This window comes from Medicago sativa, chromosome 3 (genome assembly GCF_051527215.1).
Source record: "Medicago sativa cultivar Bolivia chromosome 3, Bolivia_mono, whole genome shotgun sequence".
In the NCBI taxonomy this organism is placed as follows: domain Eukaryota; kingdom Viridiplantae; phylum Streptophyta; class Magnoliopsida; order Fabales; family Fabaceae; genus Medicago; species Medicago sativa.
In genome coordinates, this window is record NC_140751.1 from 7858932 (window position 1) to 7885824 (window position 26893).

General features: G+C 32.4%; 2 protein-coding genes across 7 annotated transcripts in view; one reads left to right on the forward strand and one right to left on the reverse strand.

Moving 5' to 3' along the window:
- Window positions 1-341: 341 nt before the first annotated feature.
- On the reverse strand, window positions 342-25278 carry LOC146935389 (F-box/kelch-repeat protein At3g23880-like). Of its 6 annotated transcripts, XR_015030222.1 has the most exons (3): window positions 23804-25062; window positions 738-799; window positions 342-622 (listed from the first exon to the last, which is right to left on the reverse strand). XR_015030222.1 is itself a non-coding variant. In XM_085750611.1 (2 exons), exon 1 carries the CDS (start codon window positions 24948-24950, stop codon window positions 23832-23834), a length of 1119 nt encoding a protein of 372 aa, XP_085606737.1. In that variant the 5' UTR covers window positions 24951-25278; the 3' UTR covers window positions 342-622; window positions 23804-23831. The 6 variants fall into 6 exon arrangements, 5 of the variants coding, with proteins under 5 accessions (XP_085606737.1, XP_085606738.1, XP_085606740.1 ...); XM_085750611.1 differs by lacking the exon at window positions 738-799 and having other exon boundaries at window positions 23804-25278; XM_085750612.1 differs by lacking the exons at window positions 342-622; window positions 738-799 and adding an exon at window positions 19604-20138.
- The window catches only part of LOC146935390 (F-box/kelch-repeat protein At3g23880-like), a 30628-nt gene continuing 17737 nt past the window's right edge, over window positions 14003-26893 (forward strand). Inside the window, exons 1-2 of the mRNA XM_085750607.1 lie at window positions 14003-15387; window positions 16866-17060. Coding sequence (XP_085606733.1) covers window positions 14205-15359 — 1155 coding nt within the window. The 5' untranslated portion in view covers window positions 14003-14204 and the 3' untranslated portion in view covers window positions 15360-15387; window positions 16866-17060. The remainder of the gene's footprint in view (window positions 15388-16865; window positions 17061-26893) is intronic.

A 26893-nucleotide genomic window follows, 5' to 3' on the forward strand; every position in this document is an offset into this window, starting at 1 on the left:
TCCTTGTTCTTATTCAACTCTATCACTATACCACTTGTTTCAACTCTATCACTAGTTCAAAACCAATGCCTATAACGAATAAACTATTAAAATAATCCATAAAATATCACTCTCCAATTTTGTCCGTAACTATATAAATATAATAAATAGCCCTTAAATTATATGTAATCCGTCAATTTAATCCCTAAAATATATGAATGTCTGTCGATTTCGAGACTAAATTAATAGATTTTGTGTACGTAACATTTCTTCTACAAATATTTTTTCCTTTAAAACCTGATCAAAATATATTTTTATTTTCTGCAGAAAAATGATTTTAAAAATAAGCTTACACACAAACATAACTAAAACATGTAAAATGTTTTTAATAATCTTAAACAAACGGGTAACAACAGACAATAATAAAGTCAGAGACAAGTTTATCCTATCGATTCAAAACATACAAGGTTTTTACCGTCTAGTTTGACTACAAAAGAAATAATCAAACAGAAATTAAGATAACTGACCCTAGAACTATTACCCTTTTTCATCCCATCTTCAGCAAAGCTCCAGACCACAAAAAGAACCCGAACAATTCTGATCTTGAATACCCCTTCCACTGAAACAAACAAACACAGTCAACCTGAAAAAGAGACATTCCAACTATTAGGTTATAAGGAGTATTTTGAGGCTTAAGGTTACAATAACAATAGTGAGACATTATAAGGTAAAACTCATATGGAAAGGAACTTCACTACCATCTCAGAAACTATGAATCATATTCAGGCCATTTTACCAATGTAATGAATTGTACAATGTGCTGCATGTGTTTAAGAATTTAAAAATATTATTTACACAACAATATAATGAATATATCTTTGAAGCAAAACTTTAAAACGCCTGCAAATGAAACACCAAAATATAAAAAATCCATTTACAGATTAATCATTCAACAAGAAGAAACCGTTATCTTGTGAATTTCTATCCCGCAAACATTATCAAAAATCAAGAGCTAAAACATAAAAGCCATAATACGCTCCTTGTCAATTTGAATTAGTGCATACTATGAATCTTATCAAAATCGTGATTTAGATTCAGATCTTATACAAGATCATTTGCAGCTCGAAAAACTGAAGTCAAGATTGTAAAAGTAAATCGGGTTTTTTGGGCAAGGAACAAGTGCGGCCTCTCATTCTGTCTCTCTCAGTCGCACGCAACGGTGTTGCCATTTTTCTCTAAATTGTGAGTCGTGACGCTCTGCCTCTCCCATCTTATGATTCATTCAGTTTCTTTCCTCTAACACATCTCTCTACCAACACACCAGACATTAAATACTTAGCAGCTCAAAAATAAATGCAAGGCATAAATCATATTGGCATTTCAACTCAGTCAATCAGAAAACTACACACCACTAAGCAGTAAAAAAAAAACCATCATACGCACAAATAAAAGATCAATATTACGTCAAAACAGAAACCAAAATGTTTGCAATTATAATTACCCTCAAAACAAACATAGTGGGAATGGCAACCCTTAATTGAACACTGAATGTACTATATGATTAATTAAGCACTAGCAAGGCATAAAGTTACCAAGAAATTAATAACATGTTAATGTCTTAAGAAAATTGATGACTAACATGCATGGAGGGAAGCTCTACAGAGAAGGCAACTAGGATGAGCAATAAGCCACCTGTCCAAGCACTCATAATGATAAACATGTTGACATTCTGTTAACAACCTCGCCTTTTCATTATTTAGGAAAATACTCAAACATATGCAGTGTTCCTTCTTAATCTCAAAACCAGATAAGTAAAAATGAGTCATCGAATTGCATTTCAATCTCACCAATGGTGCAAGAACCTGATGCATGATATGAAACAAGTTTAAATGAACGAACATATGCAAGAGAGTCAAACCATCTAGCAATACTAGAAACTAGCATTTCTAGAATGTTAACTAATATTGAAAGAAAACCTTGTTAAACAATAAGAAAAAAAGGATTCTAAAATCTAAGAAAATGATTCTGCTACTCCTATCTTTGTTGTCTCGTTCCATAATTATTAAACCCAACAAAACTCATATTGTCCTAAGCAAACATTCAACTACACTGTACTATGAGTCGTATATACTTTTTTTTTTTTTTTTAAGAAACAGCAAATTTATTCTCGTCAAGTAAATGCAAGACGCAAAAACACCGGCGGCAGACAGAAAATTACAATAGGTACCAATATACCGGAAAATCCTACGACCCACTCAACCCCACAAAGCCTCTCGGCCAAAACACCCCATCTGACAGTAAACCAAGAGCACCCTTCAGAAGAAAACCAGAAAGTGGCTGCCAAACACTGCGAACCAACAGACACCGTCAGCATGACAAGGCCTCTTGGCCAAACCACCGCACTGCAGCTCAAAACAGAAATTGAGGCTGCTATATACTTCCTAGCAGTAAAAAGCAACCGGCAGCACTATCCTCAGCAGCATACCCCAGCCTCACCAACCGCACTGCACCCCAGTCATATATACTTCAATTATTAATTTGCACTAATCAACACTATCATACCAGAGAAGTGCGTAAAGAAATTAAGCCAATTAAGCTAATAACAAACACTGAGAACGACCATGCTATCCCAAATTGTCATGGGAAAACTGAAGTTTGCAAGATATGAGTCTGTTCTCTCTCGATCTCTAGATAACTAGTTGATTTAATATTGTTCAAAAAGAGGATAGAAAGAACGTAGGTATCATGAAAAACCTTATAACTGTACAACTATCATCACCGCCATGAAAATAAAAGGCTAATTGGTAAAGAATCCTCATTTGATAAATGTAACCATACATCATAAAATAGAAGCTCTGCAAGAATTAGATCATGTTCATGAATACATTCCACTGTTCAGCAAAATATAATCCTTGTCACATAACATTTGTTACATCAGCAAAGGACTAATGAGAACTGACAAGTAGATTAGCTACTCATTAAAGTGCATTTGTTAAACACAAAGCATCACACATGCAGAATCTTTACGGAGCAATGAACATGAACATTGAAAACAGTAGGGTGAGGTTCTTCAGGAAAAGTTGAATGTGCATAGAGCTTTACATTAGTAAACTCAATGTTTGGGCAAGAAAAAAATAATGAAAAATTTCCCAGTAACTGTGGTTTTAGTTCAGTTCAGCATGGAAAACCAAACTGGTTTGCAATTTTATCAAATCAAACTAGTTGAGGTTGAACTCTATCAAATTAAACCAGTTGAGAATCAACTCAATTCAGACCGATTCTGGTTGATGCACCATGTTTTCTGTTTTAGAACTGAACTTTAAAACAGACTGTTTTTTTTTTCTTCTAATATATCTAGAAAACCTTAACAGTCATCAATGCAAAAAAATTGTTTCAGGCCTAATACGTTTCAAATGCCTGTGCCAAAATTTCAGGCCTAATACGTTTCAAATGCCTGTGCCAAAATTCTGATAGTTTCTATTTTCTAACCACAAACAAATTAACAACGTAGTTAGGTTTTCACCACTAGTTTTGAAACATTGAACTTTATTCAAGGAATATTATCTTTACATCACAAATTTTGGTCTCCACTTTGTCCTTCAAGTTCTTCCACTGCATAACAAAAATCCAAAGACAAGGCAAAAAAAAAAAGACCACAACTAATTTAAAATTGGCAGTCATGCACCATACGAGACCCACAAAGGCCGCGTACAGAAGACGGCACCAACTAATACTATCTAACCTGTAACTAACTTAACAAACTTCAATTATATATGGAACATATCTTCAACTATATCCAACAATCAGTGCTTGATGATTAATTTGAAATTAAAAAGAAAAGAAATCTCTCAAGCTATAAACTATAATCACCTTAAGTCATAGCAGTACTCAAAGGGAAGATCATCAGAATCAGAAAATGAATGCCTTTGTTTCATTTATTCTATGACATTCCATGCATCAACAACATAAATCAGTTTTCAATGAATCAATGAACATATTTACGATAGTGAAAGACGAAATTTTTCACAAAACAGCCAAAACGTTTGCACAAAACGTTTCATTTCATAACTTTAGACTATACCCGGTGCTTAAAAACACCTAAATATTAAATTATTCTCACCTCCAAAGAGTGAAATATATCCATTAACAACTATTATAAAAAATCATATTCTTAATTTGAAAAGCTTTCAACAAACTTAAATGTACTCCGGTGTTATAAAACACCGGCTATAGCAGAACTATAGCGTGGCGGAATTTGACCAAATTGATATAATTCCGCAATACGCTAATCAGTACAAAGTGTTATCAAATAGCGGAATTTGAACAATCAACTATTTTCTGTGATCCGTGATTGACAACACTACAAAATCGTTCTCAAAATCATAAAAATCGATACCCATAGGGCATAATCTGTTTAAGAATAATCAGATAATCGAAAATAACAGTAATAATACTAATAATAAGAAGAAGAAGAAATTGGTGATAATGATGATGAAAGAAATTACCATTGGTGATAATAGCGCTGGTCCGTGGAGGAACTTTGAATTCTTCAGCTGTGAATTTGAGAACGGCGCGCAACCTCGGGAACACTGAAATTGAAATCGTCAAAGAAAAAAAAAACTGAAAAAATTAGCATATTGACGATCGATGCATAAAAATGGAAATTGAATAGAATGAGATGATGATGATGATGATGATGACATACAAATTGAAGGGTAGTTTTGGATCGGAAGTTAGAGTGATTTTGAAAGAAACCTTTCCACCGTTCGACATATTCACCACCAACAGAAACTCTCACGCTACCCCCACCATCTTCGCCCCCGTTCGACGTATTCTGGTCAATCATCACTCGACCTACTTCTCTTCCTCTTCATTATGTTATCGCCACCGTTATCTCAAGTTTCCGGTTATTAAAGCGAGATAGAGAGATGAAGAATGATTTTGAGAGAAGAGCATAGATTGTTGTTCTGAGGTAGATGAAAAAGAGAATAGCATTTGGGTATTCTTGAGATTCTTGAGAGTTGAGATCTGTTCTCATAATTCTCCTCAAATGAATTAGGTTGGTATGTTGAAAGCGTAAATCAATAAATGTTAATTGGTATAGAGCCGCGTATACACTGCAGGGAAAGAGAGAAAATTTTGAATATGCATTGAGAACATAAAAGTCATGTTGGAAACATAGAGTTGATGATGAAGGTAATTTTTCTCTTCTCCCGCCTTAATCGAATTTTCACCAAATAAAGGCCGGACATTTAAAACGGGTTCAATTAAAATTTTAAAATTGTGCATTATATTAATCGTAATAGTTCATTACGTTAAAATGTTTAGTTCATATTGTCATATTAGTCATTCAATATAATTATTTAGGCTAAAGTGCACTTTTCCCCCTTAACTTTCAAAAACTTGCAATTTTGGCCCCCTAATTATGAAAATTACAATTTTGGCCCCTTAAGTTTTAGCCCCATTGCAAATTTGGTCCTTTTGGTCAATGCCCATGTGGCATGCCACTTGGGTAATTATTAAATTAAAAAAAATAAAAAAAAAGTCACTTAATCATTTTTTAATTAAATAAATAAAAAATCTAATTAAAAATATTAAAAAAATCAGGAAAATTGAAAAATTAATAAAAAAATTGAAAAAAATTCTGGAAAATTGAAAAATTAATAAAAAAATAAAAAATTCTGGAAAATTGAAAAATTAATAAAAATGAAAAAATTGAAAAAATACGGAAAAAATTTAAAAATTCTGGAAAAATAAAAAAAAATCTGAAAAAATACGGGAAAAACTTAAAAATTCTGGAAAAATTAATAAAAATAAAAAATGATTAAAAAAATAAAATAATCTAATAAAATGAAAAATAATGAAAAATTCTGAAAAAAAAAAAGATTAAAAAATTCTGGAAAAATGAAAAATTAATAAAAAAATTGAAAAAAATATTAAAAATTTTCGAAAAATTAAAAAGATTAATCATTTTTAAAAAAATGAAATTTTCATTAGTATATATGTCGACTTAGGTTTTTACAGTGTATTTATTTCCAAAAAAAATTCCGGGAATTTTTGTGTATTTATAAACCGGAAATTTTTATGTATTTATAAACCGAGAATAAGGGAAAAAATATGTGTATTTATAAACCGAGCTTAGGTTTTTTGTGTATTTTTCGAAATTTCGAAATTTTCATTAGTATTTTTTCAGGGAATTTTTGTGTATTTATAAACCGGGAATTTTACAATAAAAATTTCGAAATATGCATATTACAATGAAAATTTTGAAATTTTTTTAAATATTTTCCAGAATTTTTATTTTTCAATTTTTTTCATTTTTATTAATTTTTCAATTTTCCAGAATTTTTTATATTTTTTTCAATTTTTTATTAATTTTTCATTTTTCCAGAATTTTTTAATATTTTTTCTGATTTTTTAAATATTTTTAATTAGATTTTTTATTTATTTAATTAAAAAATGATTAAGTGGCTTTTTTATTTTTTTTTAATTTAATAATTACCCACGTGGCATGCTACATGGGCATTGACCGGTCAAAATTGACCAAAAGGACCAAATTTGCAATGGGGCTAAAACTTAGGGGGCCAAAATTGTAGTTTTCATAGTTAGGGGGCCAAAATTGCAAGTTTTTGAAAGTTAAGGGGGGAAAAGTGCACTTTAGCCAATTATTTATTGTCATATTAATCTTAGGTGAATGTTAACTTGTGCCCTTAAGATACAAGTTAATGAATCAAATATAGTAATTTTTGTTGGAATCTCTGCATTGAATTTAATTATTGAATTTGTGATAAATAGAATGTACAAAACTTGAGGGAATATTTTTACTTTTGGGTTCCTTATCTTGTACCATAAGGGCACAAGTTTGTACGACCCTTAATCTTTTTTTTAAAGGAGTATGGCCCCTTAATATTATAAGTCATACTCCTTCCGTTCCTTTTTAATTGTCACTTTTGTAGAAATTTTTTGTTTCTAATTAACTATCCCTTTCAAAGTTCAATACAACATTAAATGTTGTTTTGCCATTAGTACCCTTGGTTATTTATTGAAGAAAGAGAAATATATAAAATGAGATATTAAATGACGAAAGTTATTATAGGAAAAAGATAAATCGTTGCATCAAAAGTAGTAAAATGTATTTGTTGTCTTAGTTTGTGTAAAAAACCCAAAAATGACAGTTAAAAAGGAACGGATGGAGTATATCTTGAAGATAGAAACTGAAATTAGAAAATATTTTACAAAACCAAAAGGCCCATATGTTTTTTTATAAAGACCGGAACTGAAGGGGTGTGGTTATGGTGCATAAGGAGATCCTTATGCACCGTGCATAATTGCTTTCTACACCCAACATAATTGCTTTCTACACCCCAAGTGAAAGCTTAATTCTAATAACTCATGCATAAGTCCAGCTCATTAACACCTAGTCCAACAAAAACAATTTAACCTTTCTACACCCCAATTGCTTTCTAATTCTACCGCTATCAGTATATCAAATTAATACATATATTAGTTTTTTTTAAGTATAATACATATATTAGCTGTTGAGTTTAATTCAACACTTTCTGCATATTTATTTCATTAGTCTAACCTTTCTTCATTTGAGAGTTCACATGGCTTCGGTCACACGACTATATTTAATTAGTTATATTATTTTCTTAATTCATGTAATGTAAAGTATGGTATTTCGAATCCTTTATAACTGTTACCAACCCAACACTATCATCACATCCATAATCCATACTCAGTACAGATTAACCTATATTAGTATATCAAATTAAGGTATTTTGAAATAATATTTTGAAATTATTCTTGTTAGATGGTTTTGAATAATGATTAAGATGTTATACACTGAAATTATTACTGAAACCATAACTATGGTTTAATGGTTTTGATAGTCTTCTATGAGAAACCAAAATAATTGTCTAATGGTTTTGCTATGGGTATGGTTTCTGTGAGTTGTACCCCAAAACTATTTTGCTGTGAAAATGGTTTCTGCGAGTTGTACTCCAAAACCATTTTGCTATCAGAATGGTTTCTGTGAGTTGTACTCTAAAACCATTAGATATACTTAATGGTTTTCTTGTGCAATTGAAAACAGAACCGCACGTGTCTCTTTCCTCCGCCTTCTATCTCCACTCCTACACCGATCTAGTGTTCGGCAGCGCCCAAAAACAGATCAAAACACAAAATCATCAAAAAAAATTCATCAAGAACACTAGGAACATTTTCCAGCAATTATCATTTCTAGTTCATCACAATCATCATCCTCAAAACTCTCTTCCAGCAACAGTAACCTCACAAACAGTTCGAATTCCACACTCACAACAACTTCAAACCGAATTCGAATCACAACAACGCATTGTTTCTTTTCAACCCATTCAAAGTCGGATTCAAACATAGCCATAACCACACCATTCATTTTTGATTCCAGCAACAGAAACCGAGCCAGATTCATACATACAGAAGCTGTTCGGACCAGGGAAGAAGGAGCAAAACGGGACCGTCTCCAAGCCTGTGTACACCAAAAAGGAGAAGAGCGTAAACTGAGAACGAATCTAGAAGTGAGAAGAAGGTCAAAAATAAAAGGATTGAGAAATTTTACTTTACTGTAATTTCTAGATCTAGGCTTTATTAAGTGTTTTTGCTAAAAACTGATTTCAAAAATGAATAAAGGGAAGAAAAGGATGTTTAAATATGTGAAAACTTTTTGAAACGACAGATTTGTAACTCCGGCGCGGTGGTGCCACCACCGGCCACCGCGCGCGGAGAAGATGGTGATAGGTAGCGTTGTTCATGAGATAATAGAGAGAGTAGAGAGAGAAATTATCTTTGTAGAGAGAGAAGTTTATTGGTTAAATGCAGAGAGAGACGGGGAAATGTAGAGCTGAAGCACAAGATTATAACATGTGTCCCTGATCTGACGGTTGTGATATGTTTATACATGGTGTATAAGAAAGGACTTATGCACCATAACTTTTGCCGAACTGAAGTTCGCAAAAAAAAAACCTATAAATTTATATATCTAAAATTGAATAAAAGAAAGAGATTCCTTCCGTGTTTCAAAATGTCAAAATCGGAACAGGAACCGAAATCGAAATGGCTGAAATCGGGATCGGGATCTGAACAGAAACACGATGAAGATTCATATGAGGATGAGGAGGATAAGCAGGATTCATGAAACAAGATTCATCTGTGGAGGAGGAGGAGGAGAAACGACTGAAATCGGAACCGAAACCGGATCCAGATGATTCTGAGTATAGTGAGGAAGACGAGGATAACTTGTCTGTTCATGACAATGACAGTTTTCCATTTTGGTATAAGCGTCGTGATGGTTCTTTGTATACAATAAGGCTTGGAGGGATCGTAAGGCTAAAATTCTTGACTATAAAAATCGCTCTAGCAAACCAAGTGTCTACAATGCTATCCACTGTCCACCACGTTGTGCTGGCGGTATTGTACCCCTCGACTTAAGCGATGATGTGCTCCGTACTCTCAAACCCCTCTGCAATGCTGCTTTGAAGATTTACAATCAAACAAATATTAAGCAGGGTCCAACTTTTGTGTTTGATAAAGTTGTCAAGTGTACCCATCCTGGTGCTACTTCTTTATATGCTCCTAGGGCATATTACATTACTTTTAAAGCAAAAGCAGAAGCAATACAGAAAAGGGAGGAAGACCTGCTCTAACGACTTTCCAGACTCATGTATTGCAGCGTAAAGATAAAGATCCTGTTGTCAAAGAGTGTTTCATTAAGAAAATCGAATACACTCCGCCATGGTTATGGAATCTACCTGCCATGGATATGCTTGTTTTGGTTGCCTTGGAAAGACTTCTAGGTGTAGTTAATTAAATAAATATGATGGGTGTTTATGACTTTATGTACCATGTTATTTATGTCACTAATGTTTTGTATAATTGGATGATATCTCTCACTGTTTCATATGAACATATCTATGTCTTGAATCCTTTAGAGTTTCATTTCTTTCTTAAAAAAAACAAGAAGAAATTATTAAGTATTTAAAAATGGGTCATGTTAACTTGTGCCCTAAGGGCACAAGTTAAGGAACTTAAAATGGAATTAAGTAAAAAAAAATTATGTTAAAAAGATAACTTTTGAAACTTTCAAGACATTGAATGTTCAATTTTCGAGAAAAAATTTCTACTTTTGGTTCCTTAACTTATACCCCAAGGGCACAAGTTAACATTTCCCTTTAAAAATTGAGATAAGAATCAGGAGAGTGTAGACCATCATCGTTAAGAAGTAAACCCCACCCTATTCTGAGAACCTTGACTCCACTCACTATGAAAATCACATTCACATAGAGAAACTAAAATCCAACCATTGTTGTTCTTCTGCTGCATTGAATCGAAACTAAAATCTACATACATTCAAAACTCAAACCCTAATTTTGGAAACTCCACTCACTCAAACAAGTTGTTGTAGAGAAATTGTGGAGGGTAGAAGCGACGCGGAAGAAGATGACCCAAATGGCATCGTCCTTACTTCTATGTCACTCACGACGGAAACAACCACCGGAACCCTAACAGGCCCACCGCATAACCTTCCCATATCCTTTCTAATTGACCAATGGAACCCTAACATGCCCAGCACCGGAGCCCGAGCTTCCAACTCTTACGTTCGATCTCATTGCTGAGATTCTTTGTAGGGTGCTTCCGGTGAAATTACTCTTTCAGCTTCGATGCGTTTGTAAGTTCTTTAATTCTCTTATTTCTGATCCTAAATTCGCAAAGAAGCATCTTCAATCGTCAACCAAGCGCCACCACCTTATGCTAACAACTATTGATGAAAAGAACTAAACATCTTTTGCATTATCATAGATATATCAAATATAAAAATAACTAAACACAATTTTTCCAACAAATAAAAATTTATAAATCATACGTATTTATCAGGTGAGTAATTTAGACATCACATATTGTCAGCAAGACATATTTTCAAGTTTGACATCTCCAGATTTTATATTATATGTAAGATCAAGATCGAATAACTTTATTTCATAAGAAAATATACATATCTAACATATAATAATCTTGAAGGATTTAGAAGCAAATAAGAGAACGTCAATTCATAGAAGATGTTTTCAAGAGTTATGTAGAAAAGAGTTTGTGCTTGCTTACCTTGTAATTCAGGCCTTCTAGAAGCTAGTCTTATGCAATAAGAAAGAAGAAAATCATAATCAAACTTTGATCATAGAATAAGGAAACAATCTTGCACGTTTCAATCCATATAATAGAAATATGATCGTATCAATAAAATCTTTTATCAAACACAACTTTCCCAAACGATCAAAGTCCATACTAATGGAATTTTATGATCTTGACATGTATTGTATCAATAGTAAACTCTACTAAATCAATTACCATAATTACAACATTAGTTATATGAAACAAATCGTATGAACCATTCACTTCTGGGAATGACGTTCAATGTGACCTTTCACCATTTTGATCAGTTCAATTACAAATGTGACTAATCTTTCAAAAATATTCTTGAAGATAATCACTTATTTTGCTACTTCAGGAGCATTTCGAATAACATAAAAATAAATATATTGTCTCATATTTTCTCTTTAAATGTTTTGGTCTTCGGGAACTCTTTTAATTCAACACAATATTGTTCTTAAATCTTAATCTTTCAAAAAGAAAAATATTGACAAATTCACAACTATAATATTTACTATTTCATTAGAAAAGAAATTATGTGAAACACAAATTATAAGTGTTGAATGTGCAAAGAGATGACATAGATGACAATACCTCTAATTTATATGTCTTCTGAGAACTCATTAGTAGTAAAAATCATAATCACTGAAAGTCATAATAAATTTTTACCATCTTCGCATGTATTATATAAATGATAATCTCTACTATATCAATTCTTGATATTATTTTCTCGATTTTGCTACTTCGGGAGCATATTCAAAATTTAATTTTTTCAACTCATACTAAGATCAAATAGATCTTATATATTTAATTTATGAACAAATATCTAGTTCTTCAAGAACTCAACCACAAACCTTTATCGACAATGACAAAGGAAAATCACAATATTTTTATTTTGTAATCTTTCACAAATGCTTGATGTTAACTTATCAGTTCTTCTAGAACCATATCTCAAATCTTCATAAACAATGATAAAAATAATATTCATTCTTTGAGCAATCCTTCCAAGATGCTTTAATATTAAGAGAAAACATAGTTCTTCAAGAACTATATCATAAGATCTTCATTGTTTGTACAATCCTTCAGGGATGTTTCAACGTTAAATTCTTCCGGAATTTAAATTGAATAAAAAATAAATAAATCTTTTCTTCATACCTATGGCATTGTGAAGAATTCTTTTTGAAATTTCAGAAAAATAAATCTATTAATTTTTAGTCACAAGACGCAAGTAGAAAAATACTTTATAAATATAGTGTGAAACTTATAAACAAGTTAAAATAAATTCATAGTAAAATCTAAAAATTGTGATGCAATAATGTTAAACAAATTAAATATCAATATACCATTTGCACAAATTCATAACAGGCATAAATTTCACCCAAATATATAACCAAGAAGTAAGGTGGAATAGATAACCTGGATGAAGCATATATATATGGTATAATTTCTGCAACTTATTTGACTTTCACTTTAAATCAAAAGTTCACCACCACCACTACCATGATTCCCAACGTCAACAAGCATCCTCCGATTGATAGAGCTTCGTGACGTAATAATCATTTGCTTTAACAGGCTTGTAGCAAATATGACCTTGACTGAATCTATTTCTTCAACGTAGTGACATTTTTATACAAACATTTTGACCCAAAATATGGAAGGCACATGCGGCAATGTCACTAATAAAAAAAAAATCTAGAGCACATGAGTGTCAATAAGTTATTAGTATTTGCACAACACTAAAACCTCCATGAAAATCAATATTTTGACATGTAAACAACATTTTAAATGAAACCAAAATCTGAAACAGAAATCTGAAAGAAAAGAATATGAAGAAAGAAACTAAAGAATGTTAGGGAAGAGACTTTGATGAGAAATTTAGAAGACACTTTTGTGCAAAGATCAATGTAAGAAAATGAGAAAAAGAAAATCTATCTCCAAGCTCATAATTAAGCCATCACTCTGGTAGAGCTTCGTGCTGATAACGTGTTAAGAAATAAACAAAAACATAAGATCAAAGAAGAAGAGGAGGAAGAAGATGAAAACACTTTGTATTATTCTCTTCACAAGTGTGTCATTACATTGTAATGTAGATCCTATTTATAGGACACATATAGGTACATGAATGATCACATTACAACCCACTTACTAGTGAGAGTTACAAGCATATGGAAGGGTAATGGATAGTGGAAGTTACAAGCATGTGGAAGGGTAATGAATGGACATCCACTAATAGTTATATTTATAACATATCTAAAATTGAATAAAAGAAAGAAAGAAGAAATTAATAAGTACTTGTTTAAAAATTGAGATAAGAATCCCTAAAAAAAGGGTTAAATATGTTTTTGATCCCTATAAATATGTCAATTTTTCGTTTTAGTCCCTCTAAAATTTTCCTTCAACTTTTAGTCCCTATAAAATTTTCAATTTTCACTTTTGGTCCCTCTTTTAAAGTAAACTCATATGTAGACTTCATATTATTTAATAAAATTTTCCAGAAAAATTCAAAATATTATAAGAATCACTCCAAAAAAAAATTCAGAATTTTTTAAGAAAACATGAATTTAATATGAATTTTTATATGTTTTACGGTTAAAAATTCATATTTAATTTGTGTTTTGTTAAAAAATTCTAATTTTTTTTAGGAATTTTTTTAGAATATTTTACACATTTCTGCACATTTTCATTAAAAAATATAAAAATTAAATTAAAAATAGGGACCGAAAGTAGTGATTGAAAATTTTAGAGGGAATAAAAGTCGAAGTAAAATTTTAGAATGACTAAAACGAAAAGTTGACATATTCATAAAGATTAAAAACATATTTAATCAAAAAAAATTACTAGATAAGAATCACGAGAGTGTAGACCACCATCCCACTTCCACCCTAACCTTGACTCCACTATGGAATTCGCGTATAGCTAGAAACTAAAATCCAACCATTGTTGTTCTCCTGCTGCATTGAATCGAAACTAAAATATACATACGATTTAGAACTCAAACCCTAATTTTGGAAACTCCACTCACTCAAACAAGTTGTTGTAGAGAAATGGCGGACGGGGAAGAAGATGACCCAAACAACATCGTCCTTACTTCTATGTCACTCACGGCGGAAACAACCACCGGAACCCTAACAGGCCCACCGCCCAACCTTCCCACTCTTCCCTTCGATGTCTTGCCTGAGATTCTCTGTAGGCTTCCGGTGAAATTACTCGTACAGCTTCGGTGCTTATGTAAGTTTTTCAATTCTCTTATTTCCGATCCCAAATTCGGAAAGAAGCACCTTCAATTGTCAACCAAGCGCCACCACCTTATGCTAACAACTGTTGATGATGAAAAGTTAGTTCTGCATGATTCCCCAATCCCTTCGGTTTTTTCTACTTCTACCATTGTTGCACAAACACAACTTTACCCTCCTGGTGGAGATACCTACGCATCGTTGAGGAGCTCTTGCAATGGCATCTTTTTGGGTTTGTTCACTCATTTTTCTTATTTCTTGTGGAACCCTTCCATTAGAAAGTTTAAGTTATTGCCTCCATTGGAAAATCCACACAAAAGTGCTCCTTTTACCATAATTGTTCCTTTTACCATAAGCTTTGGGTATGATTGTTTCATTGATAAGTACAAGATCATTGCTGTTACTTCCAAAAATGAAGTTTTTGTTCATACTTTAGGGACTGATTATTGGACAAGAATAGACGACATCCCATATTATTGCTCAATCTGTAGATCGGGATTATATGTCAGTGGTGCTGTTAATTGGTATGTACAAGATGAATCAGATAGTTCTTTGTACTTCATTCTTTCTCTTGATTTAGAAAATGAGTCATATCAAGAGCTTTACCCACCTGATTTCGAGGATGGGTCATATTCCTGGACATTGGGGGTGCTGAGTGATTACTTGTGTGTCTTTGCAACTAGTGATATGTTTTTGAATGTTTGGATTATGAACGAGTATGGAAAGAAAGAGTCTTGGACTAAATTGTGCAGTGTTCCTAAGGATCATCACGGCTTCGAAGCATCTGCCGCAGTATATATTTCTGAGGATGATCAACTGCTCTTGCAGTGTTACGAGTTTGAAAGTGGCGAGGAGAAGTTGGTTGTCTACGATACCAAAACTGGTACTTTTAATATTCTTGAGTTTCAAAACAACTATGAACATATATCCCAAAATGTCTACATTGAGAGTTTAATATCACCTTAAGCTGGGATTCAACTGCAACATATATATGGTTAGTTTTTTTGTTTATGTTATTTATTTTATGTCCGCTTTGATTCTTAGTGACTTGTTAGATCATGATCTTAATCAATGGTTGATGGATTCTATAGTTTGAACATTGCTTTTTATTTTGAATAGTTTGGTTAATTTGAGTTGTTGATTCTCTCACATCTTGCACTATATTTTAAATAGTTCAGAATCATGAATTGTATTAAAAGGTTTGTCATTTGATTTTCTAAGATTTGCGTTATGAATTAGATGTAATAATGCCTGCTTAGTGTTGCACAATATTTTTTACTGTTTTCTTCAAATCCTGCGCAATGCATTGTGAACTAAAGTGAATAGGTCGTATGATACTATTGTGATGTCAGTTTTTAAAGAAGACAATTGTTGTAGAACTTGTAAAAAAAGATGCACTATACTGAAAAAGAGACGCAAAAGTGAATGATCTCATCCATTCATTTTATTGTTCACATCTATCAAATCCATTCATTGTAGTATAAAATGGAGAGCTTTTACACATCTTTTAGCTTAGAGATGAATTGAAGCTTCATTTTTGCGGTTGATTGTTTGGCTTGAGAGCTAATATACCTTGGTGCTAAGGTCCCCATCTCAAGAAACTTGGGGTTTTGTTGGTGATAGACAAGGACGCTTGATTCTGTTGTAATTTTCTTACTGTTTCGGTTATCCTTAATGGAAGGGAAACCCTATGCTAAACCGTGCAGAACATATGTCTTGGTCTACATCTTGTCACTTGTGTAGTTCAGAATGTGAATATAGAATTAAAGTGAATGATAAAGATGAGAACTTAGTTTATGAGTTTGACTTCGGAGCCATTTTTTGTATGTACATTATTTATATCCTCTTAGTAGTGACTAATGGAATATGTATTGATAGAAGAATTTGATTTATTGGCTGATTATACAGTGTAGTAATAATTTGAATAAGGTTGTGTTGGTCATTACTTGTTACAGATAAAATTGTTTACTATTTTACCTTATTTTCACTTTGGATTATATTATTTCTATGTTAAATTGCAGTTATATGATAATCTTTTGATGGCTGCATTTATTGTAGTTTTGCTATTCAAATTAAGCCACTATTTGTTTAAGGTTGGGGTTGTTTTTATAAGCAGTGAGACTTAAGATACAAGCCCAAAATTGTCAAGCTTATGGGGTTCTAATACTATGAATTCATTTAAAACTTTTAGTTTTAAGAAATCAATTATACTTGCTAAGGGAAGGGGGGTTTCATTATATTTCCAAATGGCACGTATGTATTTTGTTATCGATATATCTACATATGTCTTACATGTGTGTTCTAAATACTAGACACAATACTGGTTGGATTCTAACTATTGTTTGCCTTGACTTTGTTAACATTGTATGTATTTTTTACATTTTATTTCTTTAGATTTGTTGAACTTGATAGTTGTCAAGTTTTGGATTTTTTCTTCAATCAATGAGTCATTTTGGCTTGTTATTTCTGCAGGTCTTTTCAGATCAGATTAAACCTCAGTCGTAGGAGGAATGCCTCATTTTTTCAGTGAATTCGGGCTGGACTTTCTGTTTTTCAGCCATCCTTCGGTTCCCAGGCTTGTGCTGCTATAATTGGTTTTTCGTGCTGTTGGATTGCAATTGCATTTTATTATCCTTGGCTGCACTTTGGCTGTATGACAGTTAGTAGGTTCTGTTTATTGCACCTTGCATTGTTGTCTTTTTGACAGTTAGGCTTGCTATCTTAGTGGTCTGTTAGTATGTCCTAGTCTTGCCTAGTTATGTTGGTTAGATGTGGTGTGACTTTGATTCATTGTTATTTGCTGTCATTTTAGTGGTCAATATTTTTATTACTTTTCTCTGCTAGTACAGTGATTTTCTTCTTTTGAAACTGCTAAATATTATTAGAAACACTACCTAGCTCAAGATGAGCAAGAGGCGCAATAAACAGAACAGAACTGCAGCCTGCCACCATAAACACACTGCTACAACAACAGCAGACTGAAACCTAAAACTAAAACTAAAACAATACCCAAAACTCCAACCGGGTCAAACTGATAACCTGACCCGTTTAAAACCCTCTCCTCTTCATTACCTGTTGTTATACAGCGACACTGTAAACTAGAAACCATTCTGAGACTGAATAACTTATGCGCAGAATGGAACGCTTCACATTGAAAGGTTTCTTTTCGAAAGGGTTATTCATTGAAGGGGATAACCTCAGATTCGACGAAAAAGTAATGTTGTGGGGTGTTGGGGTTTTCGAAGAAAGAGAGTGAGATGCCGAGATCATTGGAAGATGTGACCAAAGCAAGAGACCTCTTTGAACGTTCCTCATGAATCTTGTGATTGTGAATATTTTTTATTTCCCTCTTCTCCCACCCTAATCAATTTCAACCAAATAAAGGCGGGGCTTATTTATATAAAAGGAAAAGCAGGACATTTAAAAGGATTAAATATATTACTACATTCATCTCAATTTTTTATTTTTATTTTGAAGGAAACATTCATCTCAAATTAGATGTCATCTTTCTTAATTTTTTTTGTTTCAAAATATTTTTTCATTTGATAATATAAATATAACATTTATTATTCTTTTTCATTAACATACCTTTATTTTTGTATTTCAATTATTTATAATTATTTTTCTAACAATAAATAATAAGAGTGTTTTAGTAACAAATACACATTTTACCTTTAAAAGAAACATTTTTAATAGTGACCGGATGGTGTACATGTTAAGTTTTTTCACACTACCAAGAAAAAAAAAAGTTTTTTGACACATTTGTTTATAGATCAAATACATTTTTATATTCCAAACAAAAATTTTAAAACATTTTGAAGATGTCTCGAATTTCTTTTTCATTTTCGTTGTTACAACTTCTATTTTGCGACAATGTTAAAATATTTTAATTTAGACAAAAACTTTAAAAAGTATTTTCTTTTCTATATATATAATTTTTTTATTAATTTTCATTAATGTATGTATGTCGTATTGCACTGGTAATTGCACTACGTATATGAGCTTCAGAACTCCGCATCCCCCCTTCTTAAAATAAATGTGGTATTGATGTTTTTCACGTAAATAAAGAAATGCAATAAATGTGAATGATTTGCTGTTACATGGGCAGCCAATTCTTCATTGTTTATTGTCTACATACTTCCATAACATCCACAATAGCACGAAATATTGTTTGGTCAATACCAAAACACGACACCCTGCTAAGTTTTCTTGCTAGGAAAATACAAATACTTAAACTGATCTTTTAAGACAATATTTTCCTAAACTATCCGTAACACTAAAGTGCATGTTGCAACGAGGACTCATCAACTGTGAGGTATTTTTAAAAAGGGTTAATTATGTTTCTAGTCCCTATAAAATAACAACCTTGTAAGTTTAGTCCCTACTTAATTTTAATAGCATTTTTAGTCCCTATTAAAAAAAATTTACTTATAATTTTAGTCCCTGCTAAAACAAAGTTTGATTAATTATCCTTAAACTCTTAAATTTTTGAACGATTTTTTTGAGACAAGATTAGAACACTATGAAAGGTTCGTTTACTAAAATTTAGAATTTTCTAACATGAAATGAATTAAATATGAATTTTTTAAAACGACAAAAGTTAAAGATAAAAAGTAATAAAATCTGGATGTAGAAATCAAATTTTGCGATAATTTTTTGCGGACGAACTTTTAGTAATGTTCTAAACATGTCTGCAAAAAATTGATCAAAAATTTAAGAGTTTAAGCATAAATTAAACAAATTTGAATTGAGTAGGGACTAATACTCAGTGCAGAAAAACAAAATCAGGGACTAAAAATGCTATTAAAATTAAGTAGGGACTAAACTTACAAGGTCGCTATTTTATAGGGACTAGAAACATAATTAACCCTTTTAAAAACATGTTAAAAATGCCGTCCAACACCCTCCATTTTTTCGGATTTCATAATCTGAAATAGGCGTTGATGGTGGAAAAAGAAAATTCACAAATCATTGTGTAAACTATAAGATCTCTATTCAAAGGTTCATATCGTGACTTAAAGATATTGACATATCTTGTATTTCTTTCTTCTACTAATATTTTTTCCTTTAAAACCTAATCAAAATATATTTTTATTTTCTGCAGAAAAATGATTTTAAAAATAAGCTTACACAAACATAACTAAAACATGTAAACTGATTTCTAAATAATCTTAAACAAACGGGCAACAGATATGTTTTTGCAAGGAAAATAGAACATCCAAATGCATTTTGCAATTAAAGAATCCCTCAATTATCCATTTCACTATGCTTCAAAATCACACAACCTATCCATGTTCTATCAAGACAAACAACAGACAATAATAAAGTCAGAGACAAGTTTATCCTATCGATTCAAAACATATAGGTTTTTCACCGTCTAGTTTGACTCCAGAAGAAATAATCAAACATAACTTAAGAAGTTAAATAACCCTAGAACTATTACCCTTTTTCATCCCATCTTCAGCAAAGCTCCAGACCACAAAAAGAACCCGAGCAATTCTGATTTAGGAATCACTTTGATTTTAGTATACATATTGGGTTGAGTCGAGCAGATGATATTGAAAAAATATTTTTTTTTTCAATTCATTTATATCTAATATCTAATCTTTTTTCGGGCTCGGCTAAGTGGCAATATAGTCGAGCCCGAAAAAACTGAGCTAACCTAAATCAATAAAATTCAAAAATCCATTCGCTAAGAAAAAGGAGAGAATAACCCTTCCATTGAAACAAACAAACACAGCCAACCTGAAAAAGAGACATTCCAACTATTACGTCATAAGGAGTACTTTGAGGCTTAAGATGCAATTAAAATTACAAACACAATAGTGAGACATTATAAGGTAGAACTCGTATGGAAAGGATCTTCACTACCATCTCAGAAACTATCAATCACATTCAGACCATTTTACCATTGTTATGAATTGTACAATGTGTGCTGTGTGTGTAAGAATTTAAAAATATCATTTACACAACAATATAATGAATATATCTTTGAAGCAAAACTTTAAAACGCCTGCAAATGAAACACCAAAATATAAAAAATCCATTTTCAGATTAATCATTCAACAAGAAGAAACCGTTATCTTGTGAATTTCTATCCCACAAACATTATCAAAAAGCAAGAGCTAAAACATAAAATCCATAATACGCTCCATGTCAATTTGAATTAGTGCATACTATGAATGTTATCAAAATCGTGATTTAGATCCAAATCTTATACAAAATCATTTGCAGCTCGAAAAATTGAAGTCAAGATTATATACGCAGCTCGCAACAGTGTGGCCATTTTTCTCTAAATTGTGAGTTGTGACGCTCTGCCTCTCCCTTCGTATGATTCATTCAGTTTCTTTCCTCTAACACATCTCTCAACCAACACATCAGACATTAAATATTTAGCATCTCGAAAATAAATGCAAGGCATAAATTATATTGGCATTTCAACTCAACCAATCAGAAAACTAGACACCACTAAGGAGTAACAAAAAAAAAAAATCATCATATGCACAATTAAAAGATCAACATTACGTCAAAATAGAAACCAAAATGTTTGCAATTATAATTACCCTCAAAACAAACATAGTGGGAATGGTAACCCTTAATTGAACACTGAATGTACTATATGATAAATCAAGCACAAGCAAGGCATAAAGTTACCAAAAAATTAATAACATGTTAATTTCTTTAGAAAATTGATGATAAACATATGCAGCGTTCCTTCTTAATCTCAAAACCAGATAAGTAAAAATAAGGCATAGAATTTCATTTCAATCTCACCAATGGTGCAAGAACCTGATGCTCACAAAAAACAGTGTATGGTGATTTTAAATTTGCAAGGTCTAGAGAAATGAATTGCTACCTATTAGCTAAAAAGTAGCATGATATGAAACAAGTTTAAATGAACCAACATATGCAAGAGAGTCAAACCATCGCAATACTAGAAACTAGCATTTCTAGAAGGTTAACTAATATTGAAAGAAAACCTTGTTAAACAATAAGAAAAAAAGGATTCTAAAATCTAAGAAAATGAATCTTCTACTCCTATCTTTGTTGTCTCGTTCCATAATTAAACCCAACCAAACACATATTCTCCTAAGCAAACATGCAACTACAATGTACTATGAACAGCAAATTTATTCTCGTCGAGTAAATGCAAGACGCAAAAACACTGGCGACATTCAGAAAATTACAATAGGTATTAGGTACCAATATACCGGAAAAACCGACAACCCACTCCACCCCACAAAGCCTCTCGGCCAAAACAACCCAGCTGACAGTAAACCAAGAGCACCCTTCAGCAGAAAACCAGAAAGTGGCTGCCAAACACTGCGAACAAACAGACACCAACAGCAGGACAATGCCTCTCGGCCAAACCACCCAGATGGCAGAAACACAAAAACACCCTGCAGCTCAAAACAGAAAGTTAGGCTGCTATATACTTCCTAGCAGTAAAAAACAACCAGCAGCCTCAGCAGCATACCCCAGCATCACCAACCGCACCGCACCCCAGTCTTATATACTTTAATTATTAATTTGCAGTAATCAACACTATCATACCAGAGAAGTGTGTAAAGAAATTAAGCCAATTAAGCTAATAACAAACACCGAGAATGACCATGCTATCACAAACTGTCATGGGAAAACTGAAGTTTTCAAGAATGAGTCTGTTCTCTCTCGATCTCTAGATAACTAGTTGATTTAATATTGTTCAAAAAGAGGATAGAAAGAACCTAGGTATCATGAAAAACCTTATAACTGTACAACTATCATCACCACCATGAAAATAAAAGGCTAATTGGTAAAGAATCCTCATTTGATAAATGTAATCTTACATCATAAAATAGAAGCTCTGCGAGATTTAGATCATGTTCATGAATAAATTCCACTGTGCAGCAAAATATAATCCTTGTCACATAACATTTGTTACATCAGCAAAGGACTAATGAGAACTGACAAGTAGATTAGCTACTCATTAAAGTGCATTTGTTAAACACAAAGCATCACACATGCAGAATCTTTACGGAGCAATGAACATGAACATTGAAAACAGTGGGGTGAGGTTCTTCAGGAAAAGGTGAATGTACATAGAACTTTACGTTAGTAAACTCAAAGTTTGGGCAAGAAAAAAATAAATGAAAAATTTACTCAGTAACTGTGGTTTTAGTTCAGTTCATAATGCATTGTGCAAGATTTGAAGCAAACATTAAGAAATTTATGCAACACTAAGCATAGTCGTTAATAGCGGATAGCGGCGCGTAGCGGCCGACCCCAAAAATGCCATTGCGGGATAGCGCATAGCACTATGACCGCTATTTAATAAAAACAAAAACAACAAAAATAAGGAAATAGAGAGAGCAGAATAGAGTTTTATACAAGGTAGTGAGGAACGAGTCCCAACACGTAGGATCGCACGATCTTACGTGCCACAGCACCTTGACCGTGCTTCGATCCTACTTACGAACCGTGTTTTCTCTGTTTTGCTCTGTTTTTCTCTGTTTTATTGTTTGGTTCCTCTGTTTTTCCTCTATATCTCTGTTTTTATGCCTAGTTCCCCTGTTTTCCCTCTATTTTCCCTATATATTTCTCTCAATTTCTATCGACAACCTATCGATCCTACTTACGAACCGTGTTACGTTCCTCGTGTTTATGTTTTTTCACCGGCCGACCGATCCTACGTAGGAACTCGATCCTGGCTACATTGGTTTTATATGAACAAAACAGAGGATTGTTTGTACAAACTACAAACAGAAACAGAGAGAGCAGAATGGAGTTTGGAATCCATAATAACAAAGAAAATTAGAACAAAAAAGTAACACGACAACAGAGTTTTGAGATTGTTAAACAAAAAAATAACAGGATAACAAAGCAAACGCGGCAAAGTAGAGGAAGATTTACAGCAGAGGTGAAGAAGTTTTACAGAACAGCAGAAAGCAGAGGAAGATTTACAGAAATACCCTTGTTTTTTTTTTTAAACCAAGGACAATTATTTTCTATTAAAATGAAATAGCGGTTCTAAACAGCAAAAAAATACGAAGCGTTGCGCCGCTATCTCACACCGCAACGCTATGGCTTGTTGCGTAGCGCTCCGGCACTGCACCGCACCGCGCGGCCGCTATAGCGGCGCTATTGGCCGCTATTGAATACTATGACACTAAGCGGACATTGTAACATCTACATCATATCACAAATCTCAGAAAATCAAATGACAAACATTTTGATGCAATTGATGATTGCGAAATATTTAAAATATAGTGCAAGATGTGAGAGAATCAACAACTCAAATTAACCAAACTATTGAAAATAAAAAGCAATGTTCAAGCTATAGCTCCATCAACCATTGATTAATAATGATCTAACAAGTCATCAAGAATCAGAGCAGGCATAACATATAAATAACAGAAACAAAAACTAACCATATATATGTTGCAGTTGAATCCATGCTTAAGGTGATATCAAACTCTCAATGTAGACATTTGAGTATATCAGGTCATATTTGTTTTGAAACTCAGGAATATTCAATGTGCCAGTTTTGGAATCATAAACAACCAACTTGATATAGCCAGTTTCAGCCTCAAGTTCACAACACTCCACCAACAGTTGGTCATCCTCAGAAATATATAAAGCTCTACTGGCTTCCAAATTCTGATCTTGCAGGTTAGGAATAGTGTACAATTTAGTCCAAGACTCTTGATTTCCATACTCCTTCATAATCCAAACATCCAAAGATTCACCACTACTTGCAAAGACACACAAGCAATCCCTCAACACACCAAAATCCCCGAAGTCAGGTGGGCAAAGTTTTTGATACGACTCGTTCTCTAAATGAAGAGAAATAATGACATCGGATGCAAACCAATTAAGAGTGCCACTAACAAATACTCCATCTCCATAAACAGGGTCAGAATATGGAATGTCCTGTATTCTTGTCCAATAATCAGTCCCCAAAGTATTAACCCTAACTTCATTTTCGTCAGAAACAATAATGACCTTATAATTATCAACGAAGTGATCATATCCAAAGCTTAGCGTTCTGATAAAATTGTCACTTTCCAAAGGAGGCAATAACTTCAACTTTCTAACGGAAGGGTTCCACAAGAAATAAGAATCATCATTGAGCTGACCACAAAACACGCCGTCGCAAGAGCACAGCAGGCCCATCCAGTGATGTCCGTTTGGAGGGTAAAGTTGTTTTCGTGTAACAATGGTAGAAGTAGAAAAAGGTGAAGGGATTGGGGAATCATACATAACAAACTCATCATCAGCAACATTTGTTAGCATGAGGTGGTGGCGCTTGGTTGACAATTGAAGATGCTTCTTTGCAAATTTAGGATCAGAAATCAAAGAATTGAAGAACTTACAAACGCATCGAAGCTGTATGAGTAATTTCACCGGAAGCCTACACAGAATCTCAGGAAGGAGATCAACAGGAAGAGTTGGAAGCTCCAGCGGTGTGTATGTTAGGGTTCCGGCGACCAATCGCCGCCTTTGAGTGTTGGTTGTTTCCTCCGTGAATGACTTAGAATAAACGACGTCGTTTCGGTTGTCGTTTCCCTGAGCCATTTCTTTAGAACTACGAAATCGAAAGGGAGTCGCAGAGAACTAACTCGATAATAAGAGAGTAAAGCAACATTGTTGAATACATTTTCGTCACTGAGAGTGAATGACAAAGGTACTCCCTCCGATTTATAAGCAAAATTTTACTTTTTAATACATTGAATAATTAAGGGATAAATATGTTTTTAATCTCTATAAAATTGAGAAATTTTAAGTTTAATTCTTAATTTTAACTGGATATTTGACCCGTACTCCGCACAGGTTTATTGTAAAGGAATTGACATACGAATAAGGATATAAAAATGAAATTGGTACGATGCATTTTTTTATTATTAAATAAGTGTAAAAAAAAAAGGCAAGAGGATATGAATGAAATTGGTGCGATGCATTTTTTTAGATGGAATTTGTTAGGTTAAATTACTGCTAACCTAATACAGCAAATGAGCGGAAAAATATTAGGTTAAATTACTGCAGATCTAACAAAATTAATAAATAAGGATATAGTCAACATGATAGGAATGAAATTGGTGCGATACATTTTTTTAGTATTAAATAAGTGTACAAAAAAAAAAAGCAAGATGATATGAATGAAATTGGTGCGATGCATTTTTTTAGATGGAATTTGTTAGGGTAAATTACTGCTAACCTAATACAGCAAATGAGCGGGAAAATATTAAGTTAAATTGCTGCAGACTTAACAAAATTAATAAATAAGGATAGATTTTTGGATTAATTAAGTTTTTAGTCCCAATAAATATTCACAGTTTTGTTTTTAATCCCTATAAAATAAAATCACACTTTTTAGTCCCTATAAAATTTTCCATCAACATTTTTAGTCCTATAAATTTTTCCATCAACACTTTGAGTTCCTGTAAAAAAAATTCATCAACAGTGTTGGTCCCTAAAATGCTTAAGAAAAATGTCACAGGGGCTAAAAAGTGTGATTTTATTTTGTAGGGACTAAAAACAAAACTGTGAATATTTATAGGGATAAAAACTTAATTAACCCTAGACTTTTTAGTCCCTAAAAAAAATTACTTCTAATTTTAGTCCATATTACAACAAAGATTGTTTAATTATCCTTAAACTCTTAAATTTTTTAACAATTTTTTTGAGACAAGTTCATTTACTGAAATTTAGAATTTTTTTAGCATGAAACGAATTAAATTTGATTTTTTTAAAACGACAAGTTAAAGATAAAATCAACAATATATGGACGTAGAACTCAAATTTTACGATAATTTTTTGCAGAGGAACTTTTAGTAATGTTCTTAACACGTCTACAAAAAATTGTTCAAAAACTCAAGAGTTTAAGCATAAATTAAACAAATTTGAATTAAGGAGGGACTAATACTGAGTGCAGAATTTTTTTTTTTTTTAGGGACCAAAAGAACTATTAAAATTAAGTAAGAATTCAACTTAAAAGGTCCCAATTTTATAGGAACCAAAAACATATTTAACCCAATAATTAATGCATGTAGTCTTTTACATGGATTTAAGATAACTTGTATTGCAAGACATGATTTGCCATTCCATCTGTGTCCCCAAATTTAGGTACTACTTAAGCTTTTGTTTCTTTGGAAAAACTTGTCCATTAATATAAGCTCTATTTCAAAATACTCGTTACATTTATTATTATTTTTTTCAAAATGTACACCTTACTAATACTACTAATTCATTTTGGAAGATGAAAAGTCAGAATTTGACAAATCTACACACAAATGGAAATTTAGAAATATTCATACACAATATACACTAATTACATTGTCAATTTTTCTTAACATATACAAAAAAAATGATATAAAGGGGCTTATAAAAACGGTTGAAGGTAGTATATATTTCATGTTGAAAAAGGTAATACTCTATTCCAATTTGGGAAAAGCATTTGTCACTTGTTTCTCTAATAGTTTGTCAATTTTGTTTCACAGCCAGTACAGAAATATCCAAAT